This window comes from Rhamphochromis longiceps, linkage group LG1 (assembly GCF_057381845.1).
Source record: "Rhamphochromis longiceps isolate RC_006_pf linkage group LG1, R_longiceps_female_GT1.1, whole genome shotgun sequence".
Classification (NCBI taxonomy): domain Eukaryota; kingdom Metazoa; phylum Chordata; class Actinopteri; order Cichliformes; family Cichlidae; genus Rhamphochromis; species Rhamphochromis longiceps.
The window spans coordinates 8,349,603-8,377,269 of NC_140557.1; the positions used below are offsets into that span (position 1 = coordinate 8,349,603).

General features: G+C 38.0%; 1 protein-coding gene across 2 annotated transcripts; it reads left to right on the top strand.

Moving 5' to 3' along the window:
• Positions 1-40: 40 nt before the first annotated feature.
• LOC146678233 (enhancer of mRNA-decapping protein 3-like) lies at positions 41-27,466 on the top strand. 2 transcript variants are annotated; one of them, XM_085422869.1, is made up of 7 exons: positions 41-141; positions 838-1,017; positions 2,038-2,222; positions 12,249-12,599; positions 21,767-21,920; positions 24,405-24,622; positions 25,660-27,466. In XM_085422869.1, the coding sequence occupies exons 2-7, from the start codon at positions 854-856 to the stop codon at positions 25,992-25,994; spliced, it is 1,407 nt and encodes a 468-aa protein (XP_085278995.1). In that variant the 5' UTR covers positions 41-141; positions 838-853; the 3' UTR covers positions 25,995-27,466. The 2 variants fall into 2 exon arrangements, with proteins under 2 accessions (XP_085278995.1, XP_085279079.1); XM_085422953.1 differs by lacking the exon at positions 41-141 and adding an exon at positions 189-447.
• The last annotated feature ends 201 nt before the right edge of the window (positions 27,467-27,667 follow it).

Sequence of the window (27,667 nt, forward strand, 5' to 3'; positions counted from 1 at the left end):
ACATGAGTGGAGACAGACACAAACAAAGCAACGTGGGACATAAAGGAAGTGACGTAGTATCCCGGAACACAGCGCTCACAAAAAAAAACAACAGCCTGGGCTCTGTCTTGCTTTGACATTTCACCACAGCTTTTCGCTAAGGTAAATCTACCCACTGTAGATTCAGTAGATTTAGGCTCTTAGCTCAACGGCGACAGAAACCAAATTCAAAATTGCTGCAATCTGCTTTTATTAAAACAAAGAAAGAAAAAAGAGGGGACAGAAGACAAGCTAATGTTAGCTACCGAGCTAGCTATCATAGCTTCCTTGGTATACGGCGAAATGTTGAGATTTGCGTAATTTTGTTTAAATATTGTCCTCACAAGAATGTCAGCAACAGCTTTGGTCATTTTTAAATAAATAACTAAGTATTACAACATGACAAACGAAGGCTTTCCTGCTAAAACGGTAGGTTGCTAATATTTACACCTACTTGTGAAACGTCTGATTTGTAATACGCCCACCACAACCACACAGGTGCTGGTTAGTTAAGCTAATTAAAATCTAGTTTTATCTTGTGATTTTTAGCTTCCACGGCCGCTTTTACTAACGCAAAGTTTATACTCAGCGTTCAGGACTCTTAGTGTAAAGTCTTTTTCTTATAAGGTCTCTGGTCAAAAAAACAAGTTGTACGCCAGATGGCTAATTGCTGGTCATGCCTACAATGGCCCAAGTTAGCCAACTTTTAATAAATTAGTCTGCAAACCGTATGTAGTCGTTACACTGAATTAGCCTGTTAAACATTTATCTAACACTTATCTCACTAAAGCCCTTTTTCCGTTGTTGTTTTTAAAACAGGATCATTGTAAAGAGAATGGCCACAGACTGGGTGGGTAGTGTTGTGTCCATAGACTGTGGAGCAACGTTGGGAGTTTATCAGGGTGAGGTTTCATCTGTTGATCGAGTCAGCCAAACAATCTCCCTGAAACATCCTTATCACAATGGAGTCAAGTGTCCTGTTCCTGAGGTCACATTCAGGTAATGCATAGAATACACCAGGGAGCTCAGAACTTTGACCAGGTTTTGTAATTCTCCTTGGTGTGTGTGTGTGTGTGTGTGTGTGTGTGTTTAAAGACCCTTCAGCTTCCCCTTTAGTGCATGAGTACAACTTTGAAAAAAGTGTGTGTTTGTATAAAATCCTCAGTGCGTGCTACTGACATGTCACATTTTTATTTTGCTGAAATAAAAAGCATCTGGAAATTAATACAAAACTAAACAAGTGTACTACCTTGCTTAATAATTCAACAGATCCCCATGTTATGTTGAACTTTGATCATGTTTTAGCAATTAAAAGTAAAGAATGATTATTGAACTCTTTGCAGTGAACTGAAGTTTGAGTTGACTGAAAAATTTTCAAATTCAAGGAATCCATGCTCACCACAGAAAACATCAGCACAAGCTACTGCTTGCCAGTAAACCCAGAGGTGAAGGCCTGTTTTGACTTCTGGTTAGACGAATCAGAAATGCGTTCTTTTTTTCCACCGTAACAGTGGACATAAATTGTTTGACAGCATCAGTTTCAACAAGCAGTATTGTGATAATGAGTTTTATAGTGGCTTCTAAAGTCAAAAAGATGTAATAATAGGCCCAGTATGAGAGAAAATCAAGTCTTTGTTTATCCAAATGTCATGACGTCAATAATGGTATATACTTATTTTTTTCCATAACTGTACCAGTATTACTTAGTTTTTATTAAGTTTGGCATCACCATGTATTCATTGAAAATTTTAAACATAGTCATCCCAAACTCCATATTTTTCTATGAATGACAAACGAATTGACTGTAAGTGCTTGTTGAATGAATAGCTTTAAAATTAGGCAAAATATATTAATTTAAAATTTTAGAACCAGTCAAGAACTCCGTTAATATCACTTTTTCTGGTTTTGGATTGAAAATTATTTCCCAGCAATGTAACGAATGGATATTTCATTATTAACGTAGTACCATTTGGATTCCAAGTAATGTTAGTTTTGTTTTTGTTTTTTTGTCCCTTTTAGTGCTATGGATATCAAGGACTTGAAGTTTCTGGATATCCAGAACAAAGTCAACAAGACCAGCGCTGGGAAAGACACTGCAACAGAACCCAGCTACATATCAACAGGACGCCATGGCCAGACTAACAAAACAAATCACTCTCTTGCAATAAGCAACAGCTCTGGTTTGAGCAGCAACCCCCGTAAAGGTAGGTCATGACCTGAAAGAATTGACATTTCATCATCTAGCTGTTTATTTAATTGGTAGTTAATATAGGAATAAAGCACTTTAACACTAAAGGTCAGTACCTTATAGTCACTTGTGTAATTCACCTCTGTTCATGTTAACAAAAATAAGCTAGTGTTTTGTTTTGTTTTTCCTTCCATACCCTTCTTGGGTAAGACTCAAGCAGGTGCACACAAACTTAGACTTTGGCAAAAATGCAGCACTTTAATAATTTGTTCTATGTTCTACTTATCTAATTATATTCCTATTATTTGATGCAAAGTCTAATGTTTGGAAAGTAATAACAAAATTCAAATGTATGGTGAAAATTACTAAATTCATTTTTTTCATTTTTAAGTATTGTTTTTTTTGGACTTGTAGGGAAGAAAAAAATCTGTTTTGTACCAATGAAAAGGCCAAATTTATGTTTTTAAACATGTCAGAAACCTTTTTGCTATGACATGAGACAAATGCTGTACTTGTAAGCATCCGTTCATATAACATCTTGACCACTGATATGACAGATAACCGAGTGACCTTTAGACTCAACAAAGGATGTGCTAATCAAACTACAGCAACTGAACACAGCTTGGAAAGCATGTGGTTAGGCATTATCATACGAGAATGGTGGCATATTATTTTACAGTTGTTCCAGAACAATGAGACAGTTTGACATCTTTATAAAATGGGGAAATCCCTGTGTTTTTAAGACTTCAGCTTATTGCTTACTGTGAAGCTTTGTTTCCTAGTTGTCAAATCACAGAGGGCTATTGTTGCAGAGTGCAGCAATAATGTTGAGAGTGATGAAATACGTAACAGGAATTTACCACAGCAATGGCCATAGAGTTCTCTTCTGTTAAGTAGAAAATGAAATTGATATTGTTCACTGACAATATAGGATTGGGCAATATGTGAAATTGTTGACAATCAGCAATTTCACATATTTCCCAATCACACTTTTAATTGCCTGAAAGTTGCCTCACTGAAGATGGGCAAAAGTGCAGTGTCACTTAACATCAGAGTTTGTGTTTGTACAATCGAAATGTTCTTCACCAAATAACAAAAAGGAAGTGCAAATCATTTTTGGTTACATAAAATCTAAACTATAAAATGATTAATAGCCTGATACAATGGCTTTTAGTTTTTAAATTCTTACTGTTTTTAACTTGTATTGTGTTTTTACTTGTACTGCTATTTATCTCTTTTATTTATTCATCTTTTTAGTTTCAAAAAATCAATTTTTGAAACTAAAAAGTATTCCAGTATCAATTTGTCTTTGATACTGGAAGGGAGCTCAAAGATTTTGGTTATCACGACTAGTTTTGTATGCCACCCTGACCTAACACTAGTTTGATATACACACTTTGCTTTCACCAAACAATCAATCACAGATTTCCAGTGATTTGGAAATGTTTATCTGATAGAAACAAGAAACTAGCATAAAATTGCTGGATGTAATGTAAAGCTGGGCATACACTGTGCGATTTTTATTTTTTATTTTTATTTTTTTATTTATTTATCTATTTTTGCGCACATTTTAAGACGATTTTTCACTCGTGCGACCCTTTTGGGGATCGGCCCGATTTTCGCCTTAGCATACAAGAGATAACAAGAAGCAATTAGCACCTCACAGCCAGCTCCCAGTCAGCAATCGTGTGGTCACAAGAAAATCAAACCTGTTTGAAATCCTGGTCGCCCCTCGGATCGGGCCATATAGTGTGAGAACATATATCGTGAGCTACGAACTTCTAACCCCTGCAATTCAGTCGTACAGTTTGAGTAGGAGCTCAAACGCGACTGAAAAAAATCACCCAGTGTATGATCAGCTCAATGTAAAGGAGGATGCGTCAGTATTTTGAACTGAGTAATATAAGGATAAGTGGAAGTGAATGTCAGCATGGTGATTAGCACTGTTGAAGGTCCTGAGTTCAATTCCACCATCAGGCTGGGGTCTTTCTGTGTGGAATTTGCATGTTCTCCCGGTGTTTGCGTAGGTTCTCTCTGGATACTCCAGCTTCCTCCCACAGTCCAAAGACATGCAGTTGGTGGGGATAGGTTAATTGGATACTCTAAAATTGCAAATAGATGTGAATGTGAGTGCGAATGGTTGTCTGTGTCTATATGTTAGTTCTGCGACAGACTGGTGACCTCTCACCCTAAGACAGCTGGGATCGCGACCCTGTAAAAGGATAAGTGGAAGTGAATGGATGATAATTGAATTTTTTTAAAAAGCATACAGCTATTATGAGATGCAATTGCAAGGTGCCTTGACTGATTTGAAAAAAGACTTGAAATTAGTTGGTTTGTTTGAAGTAGTGCAGCGTTACACCACTCCCAGCCAAACTGTCACGCTTGGAATGCACACTCTATACACATCAAAGACAATCTCCTGGATTTCACATTGTCAAAATGGTGATGCGTGAACTTGAGCTTTGTTTCGGGTAAGCTCGAGAGTTGGACAGGTAGGGAGTGACTGTTGTGCTGATATATCTCGATATTTTTTTAAAACCATAAAGTAAGAACAAAAAGAGAGTTCTTAGTCAAAGCTGTGTCCCAGATGTCACACAGGCACTTTTATTAACATACAGCACAGATGTACATGAAAAAAACTACTCAAAAATAAATTATGAGCACTTATTAAATAATAATGCTCCATAAATAAAAGAAAACTGTTGTTTTTGTCCATAACAAAAAGCTCACAATTGTGCAGTCAAAATGTAAACTAACAGACGCTGAGCATAATAACAAAGATTTCACAGCTGCTCTGTTCCCAACTTCTACTGCGTGACCGACAGCCTGGAGTTTGAAATTCGCTTCAGGTGCCATTTATGGTCCTTATACACACACAATGCGGTAATATTACGTTGAACCACAGTGCGTCTCAATCCGCGAGGCTCCTCGGTAGCCGTAATGCTCCGACAATCCATCAAGCGGTGCAGCTCCGTAGCTTACCAAAGTTGTACTAAAACATTTTTTGACAGATTGCTGAGCGCTGTGTTCCAAATAAAATCGGTTCGCGGTCATCAAGCACAACCAGAATTCATACATAAGGCGCGCTGTCAACTTTTGAGAAAATGAAAGGATTTTAGGCTGTGCAGCCCCTGTGGGCTGCATGGCGTTAGCGTGGTTAGCTCGTTAGCGTGGTTAGCTCGTTAGCACGTTGACGCCGTCCAGCCCCACGCACGGAGCGATGCGCAGTAACTCGTTAACGGAGATTTGCCGTGTTCATCTTGTCGCTGCCTGCAGGTGAAGCTATGGGGGAGGAGGGGGAGTTGTGTTCAGTGAAGGAGAGGCGAGGCGGAGTAACGTTGCGTAGAGACAAAAGTGGACGAAAGAGAGGCAAACTTGTGGCTCCACAACTATAATTATAAGGTATATATCGATATAAAGGATATTGTCACATCTTATATCTCGTATAAAAATATATCGATATTTTTAAAAAACTCGTTATATCGCCCAGCCCTATGCTGTGGGTTGATATGTGCCCTTAGACTGCATGCAAAAGATTAACATAACCACTGTGATATTACTCACCCATCCACTTAATTTAATGGCTATTCTTGATATTTTTTGTTTTTGAGCAAGAAGGAACCATATTAGTTTCCAGCTAACACTGGCAAGCCCTATCAACTCTACAGGTGCAATATACAGATGCTGATACCTGCTTATTAGTCTTAAGTAACAAACTAATAAAATACTATCATTTCAGTCACCATAACTAAAGCAACATCTTACAAGTCCCTATACCTCACGGCATCCATTAAAACAGAATTTGTTAAATTTAACAGTTAGAAGTTAAAAGGAAGTTAGCTTTGCTAGTTTCTACCTAAACATGATATAACATGTTCTGACTGAAAGATTGCTGAAAAAATTAAAATGTGCAGCTCTGCTATCACTTCCAACATAAACGAAGACAGAAAACTAAACAGCAGTTACCTTTTGTATGGTGACTGAAGTTGGACCAGCTGGTATATAATGATGTGCTACGTGATCGCTAGCGACACAGCTATGTAAGCATAACATAAACAGTGAAGCTGGAGGATGAACGCTAACTTTTTTCCACTCGATAAAAGTTAACATGAGGGTTCCCGATATTACGTATCGGTCTGATACTGACCTAAATTAATGGATCGGATATCGGAGAGAAATAAAAAATGTAATCCGATCCATTAAATATCAAAAAAGCACCTCACAAAACTTGAGACATGGCGTAACTTGCTCATAACCGTAGCACGTCGGAGCAGTATGCATCAGGTGATAGAGCGGCTGTGGCGTGCAAGACCTGTCAGTGGTCTGGTTGAGTATTTGTAGCCTCGCTACCAAACCGGCATTTCATCTCCGAGAAAGTTATCCCAGAGAGAAGTAAAGCAAGTGTGTAAGTTCATCTCTGAATGTTAGTAAAGCATCCCTGCGTTTACATTAACAACCGATATATGGAGCGACTGCCTCTTCTCTCACCCTCCCTCTCCTGCTGCTACTTCAATATGAAACTGATCAATAATCAGCTGATCAGCTTTTCTGTCGCGAGTCCGTCTCTTTTGTTTATCGCCCACTTTGCGCCAGAAAGAGGAAACCAGCGGCTGGACAACAGCAGCACGTTTAAGCTTGATAATCTGTTGTTAGAATTTATTTAATATTACTTTCTACACCAGGATCTTTTTCTACTTAGCTGACAGGTGGTAACTGTGCAGGGGCGGATCTAGCAAAGTTTAGCCAGGGGGGCGATAGGGCATTAACAGAAAAAGGGGGCACAAAGACATACTTTTCTTTCTTATTCTCATTTAAAATGTCTAGCTTTTAATAAATAATTATCTGAATTTTACACCCAAAGTTTTAATCTGATGTAAAATGTCGATTAAGCATCACGAGCATGAGGTGGTTGCTTAAAATACCAGAATAGGGAGGATGGAGTGGGTTTAAGTTTGTTAGATTGATCAGTATTGCTGAACTATGAAATATTTTGGGTGCAGTGTATGTTTTGCATACAGGTATAACAGAATAGCTTTAGTGTTTGTTTGTTTTTTTGTTGTTGTTTTTTAAACTTGAGTATGAACTTATACAAAATGCAGCAAGATATTAAAAAAACAGTTTTATTGATTAAAAAACACACTATATCGGATTCATATCGGTATCAGCCAATATCCAAATTTAAGATATCGTTATCGGACATAAAAAAAGTCGTATCGTGCCATCTCTAGTTTGACTTATCTGACTGTTTTGTTTCGCTTAATGCGCCTTATAATCCAGTGCGCCCTATGGTCCGAAAAATACGGTAAGTGACGCTCCAATGAGATCCCCACTATCAGAATAGTGAATGCACTAGCCTTGTCCTTGACAGGATTAAATAAGGTTTTATTATGATTTCAGGCTACCAAGGGCATCTCTTGTCAAAAGAAGCTGGTGATAAAGTAGACTAACCCTAGTAGACTAACCCTATTAAAGATGGATTCTACCATCTTTATGTTGCATATTGTTAAATTGTTTGTTTATCTTGCACAGTAGATTTTGCTATAGAGGAATATACAGGTATCTCATTTGGTATGATGGTCAGTTTGTGATCAATGCATCTCTTTCGCAGATGTTAGTTTCAGAACTAACTGATTAATTTGTTGCTGTTATTGTAACTTTAATGATAAAGTTCTGTTTTGTATTTTAGAGGGTTTTTTTGTTTTTTTTTGTTTTTTGTTTTTAAACTCATATCGACATTTTAAATATAAAACCAAGATCTTGGGGTATTATTATTGTCAGTCGTAACCTTTTTTTACATGCAAACTCTGATGCATGTTGACACTGAAGCACATATTTAGATTTTCCTGTCCCAAGTTGTGCACATTGCTGTAAAAATCAGAATGTGTTACTCAACCTTCCTGATTAGATAAAAGTTAAAACAGTATTTCCTCTAGTCAGCAGCAAATAAGGAGGAAATCTGCTTGGACAGCTCTGTGGCCTCTGCTGGAGTCATTTAAAGTCTGTTCAGTTTTACACTCAGGATCACCAAACAATGGAAGAGTCAGGGGTCAAAAAAAATTGCCAGTGTTCTTCAGTGTGATTAAACACTACGTCCTGAACATCGAAATAGAAACGTGAACAATAGAAAACTGGTCTTTTCCATGTTTCATTAAATGAATAAGTCATAGATTCAAGTCATAAATTGCTAATCCATTGTCAGTTCCTGTGTGCGTGTTGCTGCCTTCTCTTCAGAAACCTGAGCCTGGGACCAAACAGTGCCTCGCTAAAACTCCCCACTATGATTCCCATAGCGTGCTAAACACTTGTACCAAAGTTCCTCTTTACAATACGTGTGTGACTAAAATCAATAAACATTACCCCTCCCTCTTGGTGTCTGCTCCTAAAGAGAAGGTTATGCAAAGCCAGGCTTTTGTGCTTAGTGCCCTGCTCTCTCTCTCACTCTTTCTCCCCCCCCAATCTCATTTCCCTGACTTGCTTCTGGCCAGCACAGGAAACCGACACCCCCTCCCCGACAGGAAGCCATGTTGTCCCAGTGTGCTTGGAAAGCCAAAGCGATATCAATTGTGGAAGCAATGTTTACCTTTGAGTTTTTATTTTAATCTCTTGCTTTCAGGCTGGAGGCCAGGGAGCTAATGCCCAAATTGCACAGGGCCAACGTGCTGAGTGGCTTGGGCTGGGCTGGTCCTTTCACACGCAATGCCATGCTCCCAAAAAGCCCCCAGTCACAAAGACGGGAAGGCAGGGTGGGCTGTTGCACACATAAGATCACAGATTCTAGGAATTTTTTTTTATTTTTTATTTTTAATATCTGTTAATGATCTCTCTTGGAGAGCACAAAGGGAATATAGAGGAGGATACATAGGGGTATAGAAGAACAGTTGATTTCATTAACCCCAAACAGATCTCATTCAACTTGTTTTTTGGAGGAGCTGCTTATATGGAGTGAAATCATAGTTAAAAAATAAATAATAAATAAATAAATCCAAAAGCCAAATACGAAATGTTTTTACTGCCTCTTTGCTGCCCACTGTGTGAGACTCAAATGCCCATATTAAAATCTGCAACCATTTATTTTTAGTTGCAAATCTAATCAAACACTTGTACTGCCCTGCGTACCACCATTGTTGCCTTCCTATTGTGTTTTCCATGCCATCACGAACATCCTTGTTCTTTAAGTAACCTCACACACTTCCTTTAATCGGAAAATGCTGCCGTTATAATAGACTTCGAGAGTCTATTGTAAGTATGTAAGTAGGTCATTTTATTTGACTTTGCCTTTTGATTATCAGTGTGCATGTGCTTCACCACAATCATCAGCAGCTCTTCCATTTTTGATTGATTTTGATTTTGCTCCTCACCAACAAGTTTTCATGGCACTTCTAAGCTTTGCATTTTCAAATGTATTTACTGGTGTCTGTTTAATGTGGTTGTTTTGTTTTTTATTTTTTTGTTTTATTTATTTATTTTAGTCACATTTACGTCGTAGGGATTGTTTGGGGGTTTTTTTGTTTGTTTTTCTTCTAATCACTGATGATAACTGATGAAACCAGATATTGAGTAGTGCAAGGACCAATTTAATGAAAACCACAAAGATCTCTAAAAATAATAAAATGTATTGTTTTATGAAACGCTTTCACAGTTTGAACACTGTGTTCTTACCTAAACTCACATTTCAGTTAAGAACATTCCAGGCCTCTGTAGTTGTATCTGTTGTGGGAAGTTTGTCTAAACTCAAATCAGTAAGGTTCACTGTCTGTCTACTTGTTATTCATTAGCCTGTTTAACTTGGAGCTTTGCCAAGTTCATTCAGATTTTTGATTCATAGCATGACAAAACACTTCCTTGTAAATAATGACATTGTTGGCTTGCTCTAATAAGACGCTAGCTTTTTATATATATATATATATATATATATATATATATATATATATATATATATATATATATATATATATATATATATATATATATATATATATATATATATATATATATATATATATATATATATATATATATGAATATGAGTTTCTTAAAAAAAAAAAAAAAAATTGTGATGTAAAAAGTAATTGCATGTTTGGGCACCAATTCACTGCTGAATAGAGCTACAGCGGTGTCAAATTAGTTTTGCTGGCAAATTTGTGTCAAGCAAAGTGTACGATGACAATATGCTTTCCAGCATATAGCGTGAGAGAAGCCAGAGTACCTTAGCTGTCACACTGACAGTAGCGTGTGAGTGTGTCTCCTTGTTAGCGTGAGAGAGCTCTAGATAGTTGGGGTTGAAGGCCAGGTTTTTCCAGTTTGCTTTTTTTTTTTTTTTTTTTTTTTTCCCCCTTGGTTCATTTTGTTTTGTTTTTTGTTTTTTTTTCTTTTTTGGTGCTTACATGTACATAAACTTTATCAAGCACCGCTCATTCAGCCATTGGACCTTTTAAGTGTTAGCAGTGTTTTGTTCTCATTGAGCTATCGTAACTATCCGTGAGACGATAAGAGTCTGCAGTAACAGCTATCCAAGATAAAAGGGCTGCAACCTCCCAGTCCGAATTTGAAACTGCTGAGTGCAGGAACTTGTGTATGGATTACACGGTTTATAACACAATGGCTTTCAATATAGTATGACAGCTCCTAGCTTCATTTAGAGATGATTAGGATATAAGTGGGGTCTGACAGATTAAATATATATATTTAAAATAATCTGTGTTTCAAGGAAAAAAAGGCGTGTGCCAGCTTAGAGCAGAGCCTTTGGCTCCCCGCTCCGAACCTGCAGCTGATGGGGTTTAATCCTGGGGATTCAGACGGGAAGTTCTATATGATTAATTTGTTCTTTAGATTCTAAATGACACCATAGTAGAGATTAATTACACTATAATTCCCAGATTTTTATTGTAATATTTTGTTCAATTTGAGGTACACTAGGTGTTTTTTTTTTTTTGTTGTTTTTTTTTGTTTGTTTGTTTTTTTTATAAATTAAGAATACTTTTAAATCTATTTTTATGCATATATCTATTTGGGGGTTTTTTGGTGGGGGGGTTTCAACAAAGCTAAGAAATGGTGACCAACTTTTTTTTTTTTTTTTTTTTTAAAATAAAAAACCAAAACAAAACACATTGCTGTGTCATTTTATGTGTGTAAAAGACTGGCATCATTTGACACATGCTCAGGCTTAGCTTACAAAAATGAACCTAAATGAACACACTCCTTTTGTCAGCTTGTCTTGAAAATTCACAACTGGATCTAACATGTGACACATGCCAGGACCACATTACTGCCAAATATAGTAGAGACGGTCAACATTTTCATTTCAGTTCAGTTTTTTATTGTTACCAGTTGAAAACATAAGTAATCTCAGAGCACTTTGCAAGTGCCCCAGGTTCACATCAATGTGAACCCCTGCTCTACTCCAACTAAAAGTCTAGAATAAGTTTTCTTTTTACAAACTCGGTAACAGACTGTATTATATTTTTTGGCTCTTTACAATAAGACAGAACGTAAGCAGTCGGCACACTTTGCTTTGTATCATCTGATCCTCCTGTTTTCGCCTTAACCATTATTCAGCTATGAACAGAGTAATGAGGGCGTGTGGCTGTAGTGGAATATTACTATGCCAGCAGGCCTAGCATCAGCAAACTATGAACATCTTAATGGCTAGTATATAAATGTATGGAAAAAGACAAGCATTGCTACTTTATTTAATTTATTTAAATGTAGTGGCGTAACTCTATTGTTTTTCCTCCTTGAGTAAGAGTAAAGGATCTGCTCAAAATGCTAACATGATATACTATTAACTTCATACAGACCACCTCTGATGATTGAGTGTAATCTTTCTTTTTTTCAAATGTTTGCATGCTTGGGTATTTAAATCCATAACAAGTTTTGAATAGTTTGCAATGGCACATATACTCTTTTCCTCAGGGATCATGAGGTCCCATTTGTGCACCTACCCCTGATAATGTTCTGATTAAATCTTTGCCAGCATTGTCCAACACCAAATCCTGTTTTATGTGAGCAATCCTCAGTTTGTGTTTTCCATTGTCTCCAGGTTCATCAAACAGCAGAGGGACGACACAGTCCACACCCAGGAGAAGCAATGTGAGGAATGGAGGGGCTGGAGGGCAGAGATCAAAGAATGATGAATGCTTTGGTGATGGGACTGATGAGAATCTGGACACTGACTTTGATTTTGAGGGAAACCTGGCTCTGTTCGACAAGGCTGCTGTTTTTTCCCAGATTGATGGGGCCAGTAGCAACAGCAACAAGTTACAACATCACAATACACAGGCTGAGCAGAAGACCCAGTCCTATCGCCATGATGAGAATATTCTGGAGGTGAAACCGGTCACATACAGACAGATAACTGTGCCCCAGCATGGGGGCAAGGAATACTGTACGGGTAAGAAGAAGATGCACACACAAATTTTTTGTGGCAAGGACACATTTGTGTATGACCATTTGTGGTCCAGTGTTTCAAAATATTTAACTTCATTTTAATTAAAAGTAGACAAAGTTGCAGAGAAGCCAAAGCTGCAAGTGGAGCCAACGGTGAGTCTGCCCTGCAAGACATCATAGTTCAGATCATTTGGCCAGACCCTTCAGGACATTCAAACAGTAGTCAAACTCTGAGTGATCCATGCTAGACTACGCTGTGAATATTTAAAAAAGAAAAAAACAAAAAAGATCCTTTCTTTACACAATTATGTAACTGTGGACTACACCTGAAAACTGTAGAAATCTGTTTCTTTTTAGCTGGATACCCAGCTATAATAACTAGCAATATTCCACGCAAAATTCAGGTCACTTTTAAAGAGTTGTGATTTTGTTCTCTAATTGGTCATAAAAGGACTTTGAGGTAACATCTGAAAAATATCAGCTTCACTCGGATGTCATGTTGAATGAGTAACAGGCAAATTTTATTGTTTTATTGTTTATTTTATCTCTTTCTGTGATCACACCTCACAGAAATAAATAGTGGATAAGAATGAAGTATGTAAATGCAAGGCCTTTTCTGACTGGTTTTCTATATTTGATAAAAGAACAAAATTAATCTTGCTACCACACAGTTTGACTCACCTTCATTAATACTTTGTGCATCGTGGGAAGTATTCTTATTTAAGTTTATGTAAGATGGTGAACATTAAATATACAGGACATTTTTAAGTGTGTCTTTAGTTTCGTTTGTTTTGGACAGAGTAGTTTTTTCTCCCACTGTTTCAACCTTGGCTAGGTGTACACTCTGGTTATATAACAGCACAGTTGGTGAAAGGGTTATGGCTTTTGTCAAATGGTGACATAGTCTCTATTACAATTGATATTAAATGAGCTTTTAATAGTGTCTCTTTTATTCAACACAGATACAGGCCATTTCCCCCTTTTTTTTTTTTTTTTTTTTTTTTTTTTTTTTTTTTTTTAAACTGTTTGCCATTTGATGCAACTTCTGCAACCTCTTGTGGCATAAGCCTATAGAAATGATGGCCCTCTCCTTTCTCAAACTGGCTCAATCTAGGAATATTATGTAATTGGTTAACACAGACACAAGATAGGTAATGGCTAACAGGCCCTGAAGTCAAAGATTGTTGTCAGGTGAGCAGTAATGGCTGTAGCACAAAGAGTGGCCTGTTTTTAAACTTTACTGATGTGGTCTGATACGGAATTAACTGTAGAATAAATTAGTCCTGCCACAGGCAGACCCTAAAATGAGGTGCTTTTTTTTTTAAAACATTTTTCTTGGTCAAAGTATGCTTCTTAGTTGTCTCTGTGGTCAAATGTAATTTGCATATTTTGCTGACCGTTGGATAATGTCAGGTGTTGAACCCTGCATTGTCACATAATGTTGACACCAAATGATTCAAATTTAAATTGTTTCCTCAGGATGCATGGTTCTATGTAAATTTCTGAAGATGAGCAAGACTAGATATTAGTACAAGGGTGACGGGTGTGTGTGACATTGGTGTTTTTATCCCAGATCGACAGTTTTATGTGGTGACTCAGGAGAGCTCAGTATAAGCAGCTGCCAACCATTCTGCAGATAGCTTCCAAGCAGAGCCTCCTTTCTTACCGTGCAGACAGATTTGCTTCCCAGGGCTGTAATCATAATCCCCGTCCTCTGCACACTGTAATTAGTATGCCGCCGTACAGCCTTACATAAACAGCACCTCTGAAGCAGGAAACTTTGCCAGTAAACAGATAAAACCACAGTGCAAGAACACAGAAAGTAAAACAAAGTGCCCAGCTGTTGGTTAGGTTGACATAACAAGCAGACATGGGGATTTAAGATTCTGTTTCTATAAGTCATTGTTGTGAAGGTTGCAGCCTCTGTAGTTGTGCTGTTCTCTTCCCTACTGTAGTGAAACTTCAGGTCAGGCAAGCCAAATTAGAAAACATTTTGCAATGATTTAAATATGAGCTTCTTTTACTTTAACTATTCGTGCTGCATCACTTTGTTGGCATAGATGGAAGCATATTTTGAATCGTTACAACCCATTTTTAACAACTCTGACCTGGTTGTTTAGAGCAATGTATAGCATGAGCTTGAGCTCATAGGAGTTACTTGCACATATATTAACCTTGTTATTATGTGCACTAATAGTGCCTAGAAAAGGTAAAAACAATAAGGAAGACTGAGACTCAAAAACCTCTGTGGCGCTCCAATATTAAGCTGTTTGAACCACTAAATTACTAAAAGGTAATATTTCAAATTTTAATGTTAGTTTTATTTTCTTCTTGCTACCTCTGCAACTCTTAAAGTGGAACAGAAGTGAATGAAATGGGCTGCTTTCCCTCCCTACCCCAGTGCAAGCCTTAGTCACACATGGCTCGTATCCAACCAGCGCGTATTGCTTTCAGTCTTGCCAGTTTCCTTGTCACACTTGAAGGATAACTTCCAGCTCAGTTTATTTTAGCGCTGCTGTATACTCACAGCTACCCAGTTTAGCTAGTCTGTTTTTAATACTGCACTGAGAGTGTGTGTGAATTGTATGCATATGTGAGAGCGAGAGAAAGGTGGGGCGTTTTGGTTGCAGAAACTTAAGCAGCAGAGTTACGAAGCGCACCTGATGGGTTGGTTTAAAAGCAATTAGTGCATACTAATGCAACACCCACTTCCTCTGAGCTTGGCACTTAAGGCAGCACTTGCATGACAAGAACCAGTTGACTTTCCTGTGCTTATCGCTCACAGGAGGATTGGCATGCTCTAGATTTTTGTTGCCCACTGAAACATATTAGCAGTCTTTGTGTGGTATCAATAAAGAATAGTGGGAGGGGAACAGGGCCGACCTAAAGATAAGCAAGAATTTCGGTCAGGCACGGCATGAGACTCTGTGTTTATATGCAATTATCTTGTGTATGAGGGTGTGTGTGTGTGTGTGTGTGTGTGTGTGTGTGTGTGTGTGTGTAGAATGTGTGTGTCATTGAGTGTTGCATGTCTGGGTGCAAAGTCGTGGGTGTATATGAGTGTGATGTGGGGTCTGTGTTTGTGTGTGTGTGTGTGCACACGTGCTTGCATCTCTTTGTGTCAGTGTAAGTTCTGTGCACACCAGTGAGGCCACCAACTTCTCAGCTGCCAGGCTGGAGATGTGTAAGAGGCCATTAAGGACTTAACTGCCTCCCAGTAGCTTTATTTATCAAAGGGACCCTGAGCCGCACAGTTCCCCCAGCTTGACTCTTATTACCCTTATAATGTGCCACAGGCAATGGATAGCTAGGGATTAGCACACCCTCTATGAAGCTTTCCACACAATTTAGTTTGTACAGTGATTTTAAAAAAAAGAAAAACAAACTGCAGATATACATTACAGTAATTCAAGGAAATACACAAGAACAATTGTGTTTGGTTACATAGTATGAAGGATGCAATTTAAAAAAAACAAAGGAATTTAAGAATTTTTCTTGAAATAGGACTTCTTATGAAAAGTTGACTTGTGAACCAAAAGCTACTTTTGTAGTAATTAATTAAATGTGTATTAAGAGTTTGTAACAATGATTTACTTTTTTCTTAACGGTGCTCTTAAAATGATTGTTTTTGGCTCCTATAGTTAGCTAATTAAAAACAGAATTTTTTAAGAAGTCCAAAGTAAGAGTCATTAGGTTAGACAGAACAGTCCAGTAGCTGAAGCCTCCAAAACGATTTGGAGAGTGCTTCACACAGTTCTTAAAGGTTCCTGAAGTCAAAAGGTGGCAAATCTTACCTAAAAGTGTATAGTGCATGCATAATGTTTTTGGGTTAAATACTTTGTCTGATGGTTCATCTGGTCATGGGTAACGGTGTGTTTTTAAGAAGATGAATGGACTCACTTTTTGGCCCAATCACCACCATCATCCATCTTACTTTAGCCCTCCCCAGTTTCTCACCACAAGATGTTGGGATACAGGTGCAGGTGTTCATATTTGTGTGATGTTTGCCCCCCTTTTTTGTCACGCGAACCCGCTGCATGTTTTGACTGAGAAGCAGCCAGTGTGGGGGGTCCAGTGCAGTGCAGTCCTGTCCCGCAGCTAAGAGCTGGGAATTGGTCAGAAACCATGTGATGGTGCGTGTGAGTTCAGGGCCTGTGGGGAATAGGCGTTATCACTCTGACTGCCTCATGTTTGCCATCTTTTCTAAAGGCTGCCAATCTTTCCTTTGTTTGCTCAGACAGCAGTGACAAACAAGAAGGGAAATGGAGAATCTTGTGATGGGAGCAAGATCAGGTCAGATAGAGGAAGAACAACTTTTCCCAAATAGTTTACTCACAGTTAGCTGCAGCCCTAGCCCTAATCCAGTATGTTATTGATTATTCAACCGATTAATCAAGCAATTAGGTAAGACATTCTTTTGTCTTTATGTATTTATTTATTTTATTTAGAAAGAGGGGCAATACATATTAATGAACAGTTTAACAAATGTAAATATGCCAGATTATAGCCTTGGGCTAATTTCCATCTCCAGACCCTCTGGCAGGTTGGTGTTAAACACAAGCTAGTAAAAACATAGAGATACTATTTACAGATCATGTGACAAGGACAAAAAACTGTGATCACTTTATACTAGAACAAACAATGACAAGAAGAGTCATTAGTCTCTTATTAATTAAGAGTCTTACTAATGAGCAATAATAAATATTAAAAACAAAAAACACAGGACTTTCAAAATAAAAGTCTCATTAATTTCTATTTTAAAAATTCATGTTTTAATAGTTTAACTGCATAGATTTCTCAAAAATGCATGGCATATTAAAATGAAATCCAAAAATTAAAAAAATCTCACGTAAAGTAATGTCAGTTAAAAGCATGTATGTCTTTCTTGTGCTGCCCTGCAAGAAAGCTTCCTTGTGTATATTTTTAAATGTATAATACAGTTTTATTTATATATTATTTTTAAAATTGACTAAATCTGAAAAATGATTTTACCTAAACCTTCAAAATAAACATGTTTTACTATACCCCATGCTCGCCTTTAGACTCACCTCTCCTTGTTGCAGGTATCACAACGATAGAACGTGGGATGGCTATCATCAGCCTTCAGCAATCTGCCTATTTTAAACATGGTGTCAGACGAAGTTCATAACAGTTCATTGTCATATTTTAACGTCTGCAGCTTTTGCTGTGTAAAGCAAACGACCGTGGACAGAAGCAGCTACAAGTTCACTTTTGATCATGTCAGAGCTTGTTAAGCACGTCATTTGATGAACCACACTTTTTTCTAGTAAATTTTTTATTGGTGATTACAGTAACAAGTGGAAACAAAACATGCTAGAAAAATGATTTGTTTCCACTAGAGATGGCACGATACCACTTTTTTTTATGTCCGATACGATATCATAAATTTGAATATCTGCCGATACTGACTCCGATGAATCCGATATAGTGTATTTTTTTAAATCAATAAAACATTTTTTTTAATATCTTGCTGCATTTTGTATAAGTTCATACTCAAGTTTAAAAAAACAAAAAAAACCCAACAAAAAAACACTAAAGCTATTCTGTTATACCTTCATGCAAAAAATACACTGCACCCAAAATATTTCATAGTTCAGCAATACTGATCAATCTAATAAACTTAAATCCTCCATCCTCCCTATTCTGGTATTTTAAAGAGTACTTAGTAGAACTATTAAGCTCCATATATCGGTTGTTAAGCTTAACGTGGGAATGCTTTACTAACATTCAGAGATGAACTTACACACTTGCTTGCTTTACTTCTCTCTGGGATAACTTTGAAATGAAATGAAATGCCGGTTTTGTAGCAAGGCTCCAAATGCTTTACCAGACCGCAGAGAAGTCTCACACGCCACAGCCGCTCTATCACGTGACGCATACTGCTCCGACGTGCTTCGTTTATGAGCGGAGTTATGCCATGTTGCAAGTTTTGTGAGGTGCTTTTTTGATATTTAATGGATCGGATTACATTTTTTTATTTCTCTCAGATATCCGATCCAGTAATTTAGGTCAGTATCGGACCGATACGTAATATCAGATCGGTCCATCCCTAGTTTCCACCTAAGTTCACCACCTCGGTAACTGCTCCCCCAATGCTCTTCTCTGTGTCTGTGTGTGTGGACTGACTCCACATTAAACTATGGCAGCATCATCTTCACTGCTGCTGTTGTGCTATCAGTCTTTTTGTTTAGAAGCTGAGGGCTGCATGAGCTTCATATTGCCGCACTTTTTATTCGCACACATGCTCCCAGATACGTTTCTATTGCAGGTTTATTTGTTGTCGCAAATGTTCATGAAATGCTTGAGTTTGCATGATGTCAAGCAAAAATTATTATTACTGTTATTTAGGGCTGTGCGATATGACCAAAAGCTCATATCCCCGATATAAGACATGTATCGTCCCGATAACGATATAAATCACAAAAATGTAACATTTTCTGTAAATTCTGTGAATCTCGGGCAGCTCGACTTGCGTGACGTGTTTCCAGCTGGGCGTCGTGTACCTGGAGTCGAGTGTTTTAACGATATACGAAATTATACATTTTTAGACATAAGTTTTAACGGCCGCCGTTTTCTTTGTGAGTATTTATTACACAGGGTGCTGCGGGGAAAAGCCTGTTCTAACGTTTGAGTCGAAGGCTTATTTTTTAGCACCTGGCGGCTCTTTTTGGCTTCTCATCCGTAAACACTCTGCATGCTCTTTCACGTGATTCAGTTTATTTTGAAAAGTCTCAACAGGATCTTGAGCTTTATTGTGAAAGGTTTATGTGGAAAATAAACAAGCGGACACGCGATGGTTTTACCGTCGTTGTTGCTAAGGACAACGCATAACAACAGGCGCTTGTCCGTCCATAGTGTGGTTATATTAAATATAAGAGAAAGAGAGAACTTTAAGAAATGAATATAGCCACTACAGTGACCATCAAAACGATGAAAAAATATTGCCGTAAACAGTTTTTGCGACACCACGAAACAAACGATAGCGTAAAATGAAACGATAGATTTCTTTATATCGTCATCAGATATATATCGTTATATCAAACAGCCCTACTGTTATTTATTTTTTTCTTTTTTTTTTTTTTTTTGCGATCCAGTTATTTGAATTACTTTCTGATTCAATGCAACCCGACTACTGTCCGCCGGAAAACCTGGGAATGTGTTTATCTGTAGACTAGGGTTGCCAACCGTCCCTTAAAATACGGAATCGTCCCGTATTTCGAAACAAAAGTACACGTCCCGTATTGAGCTAATAAGGGACGCACTTTGTCCCGTAATACAGTGAGAATCAAAAGTAGTCTATAACTTTTAATGGAATTAACGCTTTGTTTGAAAACATAATTCCCAGCCCCTCTCCTGCTTTGTGACCAATGAGCTGACAGCACACTTACGAGTATGACAATTCAGATTACCGCTCATCTCATTGGTCAAGGAAAGGTCGCTTACGGAGAAAATACCGGAAGACAACAGATGACCACAACAAGAAGCATGGCCAACAGGGGAACAAACGCCGACACGGCGGTGCAAGTCTCGGACGACAGTACACCTAAAGCTGGGCAGACACTGTGCGATTTTTTTCAGTCACGTTATTCAGCTCCTGCTCAAACTGCACGATTGACTCGCAGGGGTTAGAAGTTGGTAGGTCACGATGCAGGTCTCACACTATACCGCCCGATGCTCTGATGCGACCTGAGTGCTCACACTGTGCCTCCATAACATGAAGGTTATAACAGAAAATCTGTCGCGCTCTCTCTCTCTCCGTCTTACACTCACACAGACACACACACCACCATCAACTTTGCTAAATTGCTAATGAAAAACACTCATCAGGCAGCTGTGATTGAGCAGCAGAGTAAATCCAACTACTTTCACGGTTGTTGTGGTCGTGATAATTTTGTGATGCCACATCGAAAAGGCTCGGATGAGCTTTCCAAAGTTCTACAAGTTGTGCCTCCATCGCTTGTGTCCAGATCACACGCTGCACAGCCGTGCTGCTCCGTCTTTTACACCAACGTTTACGTGTTTGCGCGCGAGCAGTGTGAGCGGCTGTGGTGACACCTTCACGAGCGATTGATGATCGGGAGCTGGTCGTGAGGTGTTAATCACTTCTCGTTACCCCACGTATACTACACGACGCACGATGAAGGCCAAAATCGGTCCGATCACTCAAAAATCGGCTCAAAATGGGCCTAAAACCGCACAGTGTGAGCCCAGCGTTAGAGCAGCAATGTTTGTTCCCCTCAGAGAAAGGGAAGAATGGGAAAAGGAAAACACCTGGCTGGAAAAAGTTAATATGGGCATGTGCAGTGAATATCAGCGCTATGTGGCCAGAAGTGTGATAATATAATTTATTTTGTGTAATAAACGACTGCAAGGATAGATGATTACAACAAATAGATGACTAATACATAAAAGTAATACATAGATGAATAATGATGATGAGTTATGATGCGTAATCATGGGAACAAGCGGGTTTACAAACAGGAGCAGCTGATTAGCATTAGAAAAGCTGAAATAATACCTCAGCTGAAGCCAATTGTACTAAATGCACTAAATGTGCACTGTTACAAGAATATTTTTCTTTCTATTGTTTTCTATTATTTTAAGTTAAGCAGGACAGAGTTCTTTTAAAGAAAGATTTACTTATATTCTCAAAAGTTAAGCATGACAGGCTTCTGTTTAAGAAGGAGACCTGTTTTATGTGTTAATGTTGTCATTTTGAGCTAAAAATAAATGGCTAAATGATCATTTGTTTCACATGTGTTTATATCACAAAGAATACACATCTACTTAAATCAACTTCAAGTCAAATGGTTAAAAAAATAATTTCACACACAAAAAAAGAGCTAGAAAATTCACCACACTGGGAAGGGTGAAGACAACTGGGTCGCCCGACCCTGGCCACGAGGTGTCCCTTATTTATTTTTCAGGGAGTTGGCAACCCTACTGTAGACTAATATGTCCTTATCACCAAAGTCCTATTATTAGATTTGACTTTGCTTCTACTTTTGTTTCTAAAGCCATTTTGATGGAGATTAATGGCTAAATGGCTTCAGTTTTATTAAATGTTTTGCTTCTAGAATGTAACTAAAACTGGTGCTGAAATGAAAACACATTAACACAGTCTCTATCTCACATGTTTTCTTTTTGCAGACACAGGTCTGGTGGTTCCCACCGTGCCCTATGAGCTTCATAAACAACTCCTAGCAGCTGCAGAGCGCTGGGGTCTTTCTCTTGAGCGCAGGCTAGAAGCAGTCGGTGTTTGTTCCAGTCAGATGGCTCTCACATTGTTAGGTGGACCGAACAGGTAAGGAGTACCAGTCCTAGCTTCAGTAGCACCTTAGACTTCCCAGTCTCATGGCTAGCTACTGTTAGTGGTTTGTATTATAAGAAAAAGAATGTACAACAGTGTGTTAAACATCCTTGTCTGAAAAACAAGGCTTATTGTTTTAGGAAGACACTACATTCTACATTAAGATTAAATAACATCCTAAAAGACCAAAGCAAACCCTGTTCGGTATTATTTACATGTACTTTTAAGCAGAGGTGGGACCAAGTCATTGTTTTGCAAGTCTCAAGTAAGTCTCAAGTCTTTATCCTCAAGTCTCAAGTCAAGTCTCAAGTAATGTCAGGCAAGTCAGAGTCGAGTCTCAAGTCACTGGTGTAAAAGTCCGAGTCAAGTCACAAGTCTGAAACTTTGAATTTCAAGTCCTTTCGAGTCTTTAAAAAAAAAAAAAACAACGAAAAAATAATGTTGCAGTTATATGCTAAATGTAAATATTAGACCATGTAATTTTTAAATCTGTGTTTTTCTCAACACATGACAAAATAGTGAACTTAGAAAATATACACAAATTGTGAAATTGCACCTCTATAAAATGCAGCTCAATTAAACCTAGCTCCAAGAATAATTTTCACCGACAGTTCTGAGATAAGCTGCATGTTATTCTTGGATGCGGTTGTAGGACCAGCTTTAAAATCGCATGACAAAAATATCATACACATTAAAAAAAACTGTATCACCAACGTAGCCTGGACAACATTTGCTAGTTAGATGAAGTCAGCTATCTCATCGTAGCATATTTATATGCATATTTATAATTACACGGTTCTTGGAGTGAGTGCATACACTCATGAAGTTTAGTAACTTCAGGTCACTGCAACAAGCCCAGGTACAGTTTACCGACGGATGGGTACAGGACCTTGAAATGCACCGTGTAGAACGAAAGACCATCGTACGTATCATAAGTTTACCAGTCTCACAAATCGTCGTCATAAATACACATTCGTTAACCGTTTATTAATAGGACCTTTGAGCTCAACGGTAATTAATTAGTAGTGGAAATAATTTCTGGTACCCATCACAGAAATGTAGCAGTGACAATAATACTGTATGCTGTAATCGTACTGGGCAATTAGTGATACAAAAAACCTGTTTTATCCTGTGAATAAAAGTATATGTTTTTGTCAATGTACCATAATAACAGAAGCGAAACGCAATATTGTGTCAGGACAATTCACTATTTATGCACAATAAATAAAGGAGCATAGCGCGACAATTTCTGTTCAGCGCCAGACTTGCTTGTAACCTATATCACCAATTATGTTATGAAAATGACGTATTAACTACTAAAAAACACTGACCTTCGTGTAAATGCTTGGAGCAGACTAACCTGTGAGCTGGAGTGTTCTGGGATGTTATATTTGATCTTTGAATGGCTGCAATCCAGGCCATCCGTCGCGTCTTTATTACTTCAGAAACATGGCTTGAACAATTTCTCTTCAACGACGTAATCCGATAACAACCGATCTCTTTACCCGTCGGCTTCCCGTGGCTGTCATGCGACCGGCTATTGCAGTTAATAATACAACAGCTTCTTGACATTTTTGTGTTTCTTTTTATCGCTGTATAACTGATTTCAATTGAAAGCCTGCGTGCGCTAGTACCGCTTGCCACGAGTTCCCAGAATCCTTTGCGGTTCTACCCGTGAATGACGTCACATTTTCAATCTCTATATAATATGCATGTTAAATTTTATATTTGGGGTAAAATATCAAGTCTTTTCAAGTAAACCGGTTCAAGTCCAATTCAAGTCCCAGGTCATTGGTGTAAAAGTCCAAGTCAAGTCACAAGTCTTAGAACATTTTTTCAAGTCAAGTCTAAAGTCATAAAATTAATGACTCGAGTCTGACTCGAGTCCAAGTCATGTGACTCGAGTCCACACCTCTGCTTTTAAGTGTGGCAGAGGCTTATTTAACATCAAAGAAACACAACACAGTAGCTCATAACAAAACTGGTTTATTGCCTCAGTCCTTTCATCTACTTTGCACTGCAATACTTGCATGAGTCAGATTTAAATTGGAAGTACAGTGCACTCAGATCAGGTTTAATTTTGTGTTGTAGTGCAAAATCACAACTATTTCAGTGAGAACCAGCAGGCACTCAATTCTTCTGTTCAGTTTAATATTAAACCTTGTAAATATAGAAGACTTTATTTAAGATTTATCAAGGTTGGGATATTTTAAAAATGTAATTATAAATAAAATACTTAGTATAGCTCACATGCTTTAGTCAAGTACCATTGTCATAATTCCCATAATCAAAATTAACAAACCTTTGGTGGGGTTCAGTTTTTCTTTTCTACAGAAATTTAATGAGTGTTTGACTTCCCACAAAATCCTTGAGATGGGGTTTAGACTTGCATTGCCAGTTTGATCGCAAAGTAATTCATGGGCTTGTCATTGCCTGTGATTTTTATGGAGAAATCTTTCTTTTTTCAAATATTCATAGGCTCACACCAAAAAATGTCCACCAGAGACCCACCGTAGTCCTTCTGTGTGGTCCCCATGTTCAGGGAGCCCAAGGCATCAGCTGTGGTAGGCACTTAGCCAACCATGAAGTGGAGGTGATCTTGTTCCTGCCTAATTTTGTCAAGATGCAAGAGTCGGTCACCAGTGAGGTCAACCTCTTCAGCAAGACAAGCGGAAAGCAGGTCTCCAGCGTCAAAGGTAAAACTCCACCAGTATTAGTATTAAAGTATTTTGTATTCACACTGTAGCCTACACAGGTCTCAACAATGTTGCTAGAAAAGTGGGGCACTGTGTGTTAACCTTGCCCAGTTGTAACTGACTATCATAGGCAAATGTTGCCCTCTAGTGGAGGTGCACCATTTAAGACACTCCTGACTCTTGTGCTTGGAGCTCATACTGATATCTTGGACGTAAACTTATAAATCAAAACACTGGTTTTATCTCTGCAAAGTTTTAGTTAGTCTAAATTAATACAAGATAATCCACTCTTGGTTTATAATTATTTACTGTTATTTTGATCAGTGTTATCTTGAAGACAGCTGGAAGTCTTGCAGGGAGGGAGGGAGAGACTTTTTATCCCCACCCCCCTTTTTTGTGTGTGTGTTTTGTCTTTTTGTTTTTTCTTACACACACATAAAGCATAAACACATTTCCTTAACAGTTGTTATGTATAGGTTATTTATGAGTCCTTACTAAGATAATGTGACACTGCAGTTTAAAAATATTCTTGTTTTGTTGTCATAACAAATCGTGGATTACTCATTTATGCTCTGCCCAACTCTGCTCGGATCAGCTGGTTGTTGTGTTTATAGCAATCCAAACATGTTGCCAACAGGCAAGCTGCAGAATGTCCTCTGGTGGATGAACTATTTGACTCATAATGTGGTAAAAGGGTGTGTCTCCTGTCTCTTAACTTTTTACATTTTCTTTTATCGGGTGTTTATAAGTACCAACATAATACATCAATGAATACTTAATATATAGGTTGAGCTCTGTAGTATACCCCTCTGGATTAAAAGCTAAATGGTGAGATGCACCAACATCTTTTTGAAAGGGGTGATAATTTCACTCCTTGCTACAGGAATTGAAAGTGCCACATGTGTTGGCACTTTCAATTCCTGTAGTGTCTCAATGTACTGTTTGTAATGGGATCACATGCACTAATATTTTTTTTTTCTGTGTTATGATTTTGCAATACAACTAAAAAACATTCTCCCTCTTTGGCTGTGTCCCAGACTTGCCCATGAGCCCAGTCGATCTCGTCATCAACTGCTTGGACTGCCATGAGAATCCACTGCTGAAAGAGCAGTCCTGGTACCAATCTGTTGCTGACTGGGCCAACAAGAACCGTGCTCCAGTCCTAAGTATTGATCCCCCAGTCAGTGAGCAGCCTCAGAGTGTGGACGCAAAGTGGACCCTCTCTTTAGGACTTCCACTGCCTTTAGCAGACAAAGACAGCAGAGTCTACCTCTGTGATATTGGCCTCCCTAAGATGGTTTACCAAGAAGTTGGAATCAACTACCACTCACCTTTTGGATGCAAATTCGTCATCCCTCTGCACTCAGTATAACAGAGTCTATACTTATTGGTGCTTGGAGTGAATGGGTCATTTGAGTGTGCAGACAAGCAACAACATGCCCCAAGCAAAACTGTGTTGCAATGTGTATGACACTTATTGATACTTTTGGAAGCATCATTGGAAAGAATAAACTGTGTGTTATGCTGTGTGTGACACCTTGTTTTGGAAGGGGAGAGGTTTCCTGTTCTTTGTGCGTTCTGATAAGGGCTCTGTGGTGATGTGAATATGTTTACAAAATGCTGACCACTGTGAGTATCTTTGACCTCTGACCTTGTGACCAGTCAAAGTAGCAAATACACAGTTCCTATTTCCTTCTTTAAATTACATGTGGAGTCAGATCATGACTCCCGGACCTGGAGTGGCGCTCAACCTAAAGCTGACTGCCAGTCAAAACTGCCATTCATCTTCCACAGTTTAGGTCTGTGCCCATTGTATTTCCATATGTTGTATTGTTTTTTGTTTTTTTTTTTTTTACTGAAAAGGGTGCTCTTTGTCATATAAATTGTGTAGCATGTTCGATTGAAAATGTGATATTATACAGAATCTATATTTTTATTTTTTTTGAACACATCTCAGGAATAACTTCTTAAAAAGGTGGAAAAACAGAAGTTTATATTTTCGTTGATATTGTGGTAGCACTCTTTCTACACTAGTTGGTGTCTTTAGTTCATAGTAGTTTTCTACCACTTTGATTTTCCAAGTATTACTGCTATTTATTGTGGCGTTGTTGTTGTTGTTATTACTATTTGCATAACTTTTTCCTTTTTGGCACTTGCAGTTAAATTACCTCTCTAACTGACTTGCTCTTGGTCATCATGAAAAATTTCTGTTAAAGCTAACATTTCAGCAAAATATTAACTGTACCTGAACAAAAAAGTCTGTATTTTATTTTCAAAACTGAAGCTGTGCACTTTTGAAATGGAGCAATAACAGTTTTTCAAAAGCTCATAAGACTGGTTTTATGAACGTTTTTTTTTTACATCAAACAAATATAGTTGAAATGTAAGGGTATAAATATGAAGGCTTTGCAGTTTTACACTTTATGTACTCAGTTAACTTGTTACATTTGTAAATAACTGTTCCTTGTTTTTTGTACTTCATCTTCGGTGTCCATACACATTTCTTTTTGTGCATTTGCTGATTTGTCATGTTTTGTTAGAACATGGCAATAGGTATTTTGCCAAAAACAATAAGAAGGAATCAGGGAATTTGTTTAGAGTGAGTGAATTGCAGAAAAATAAATATTCACAATATCAAAGTGACCACTCAGGATTACAAAGGTCACAGTGACTACAGCCTCTTGTGTATTCTCACCGTTCATTGTTTTCATTGTAGCGGAGACTAAAATGTGATCATGACTCATCAGTTCACGTTTTAAAATATGCCTTGGATTTTTGATTGTGGAGAAGTCTCATTTTGAGGTTCATTGGTGTAAAAGGGGGGAAAAGGAGAAGATTTGCAAAATAAAAATGTTGAATTCAATGCCTGTCTGCCTTTTAATTCTTACTACAAAACCCAGTGATGTTTGAACAAATGACTCTTTATTGTAGGACATTTTCTTTCGTAAATTATGCTTGTTGGACCACCAGCAAAGCATGGAAAGGTATGTTTTAAAATTCTAAACTGCGAACTCAAACTATCACCACCAGGGGGCAGCATTATTT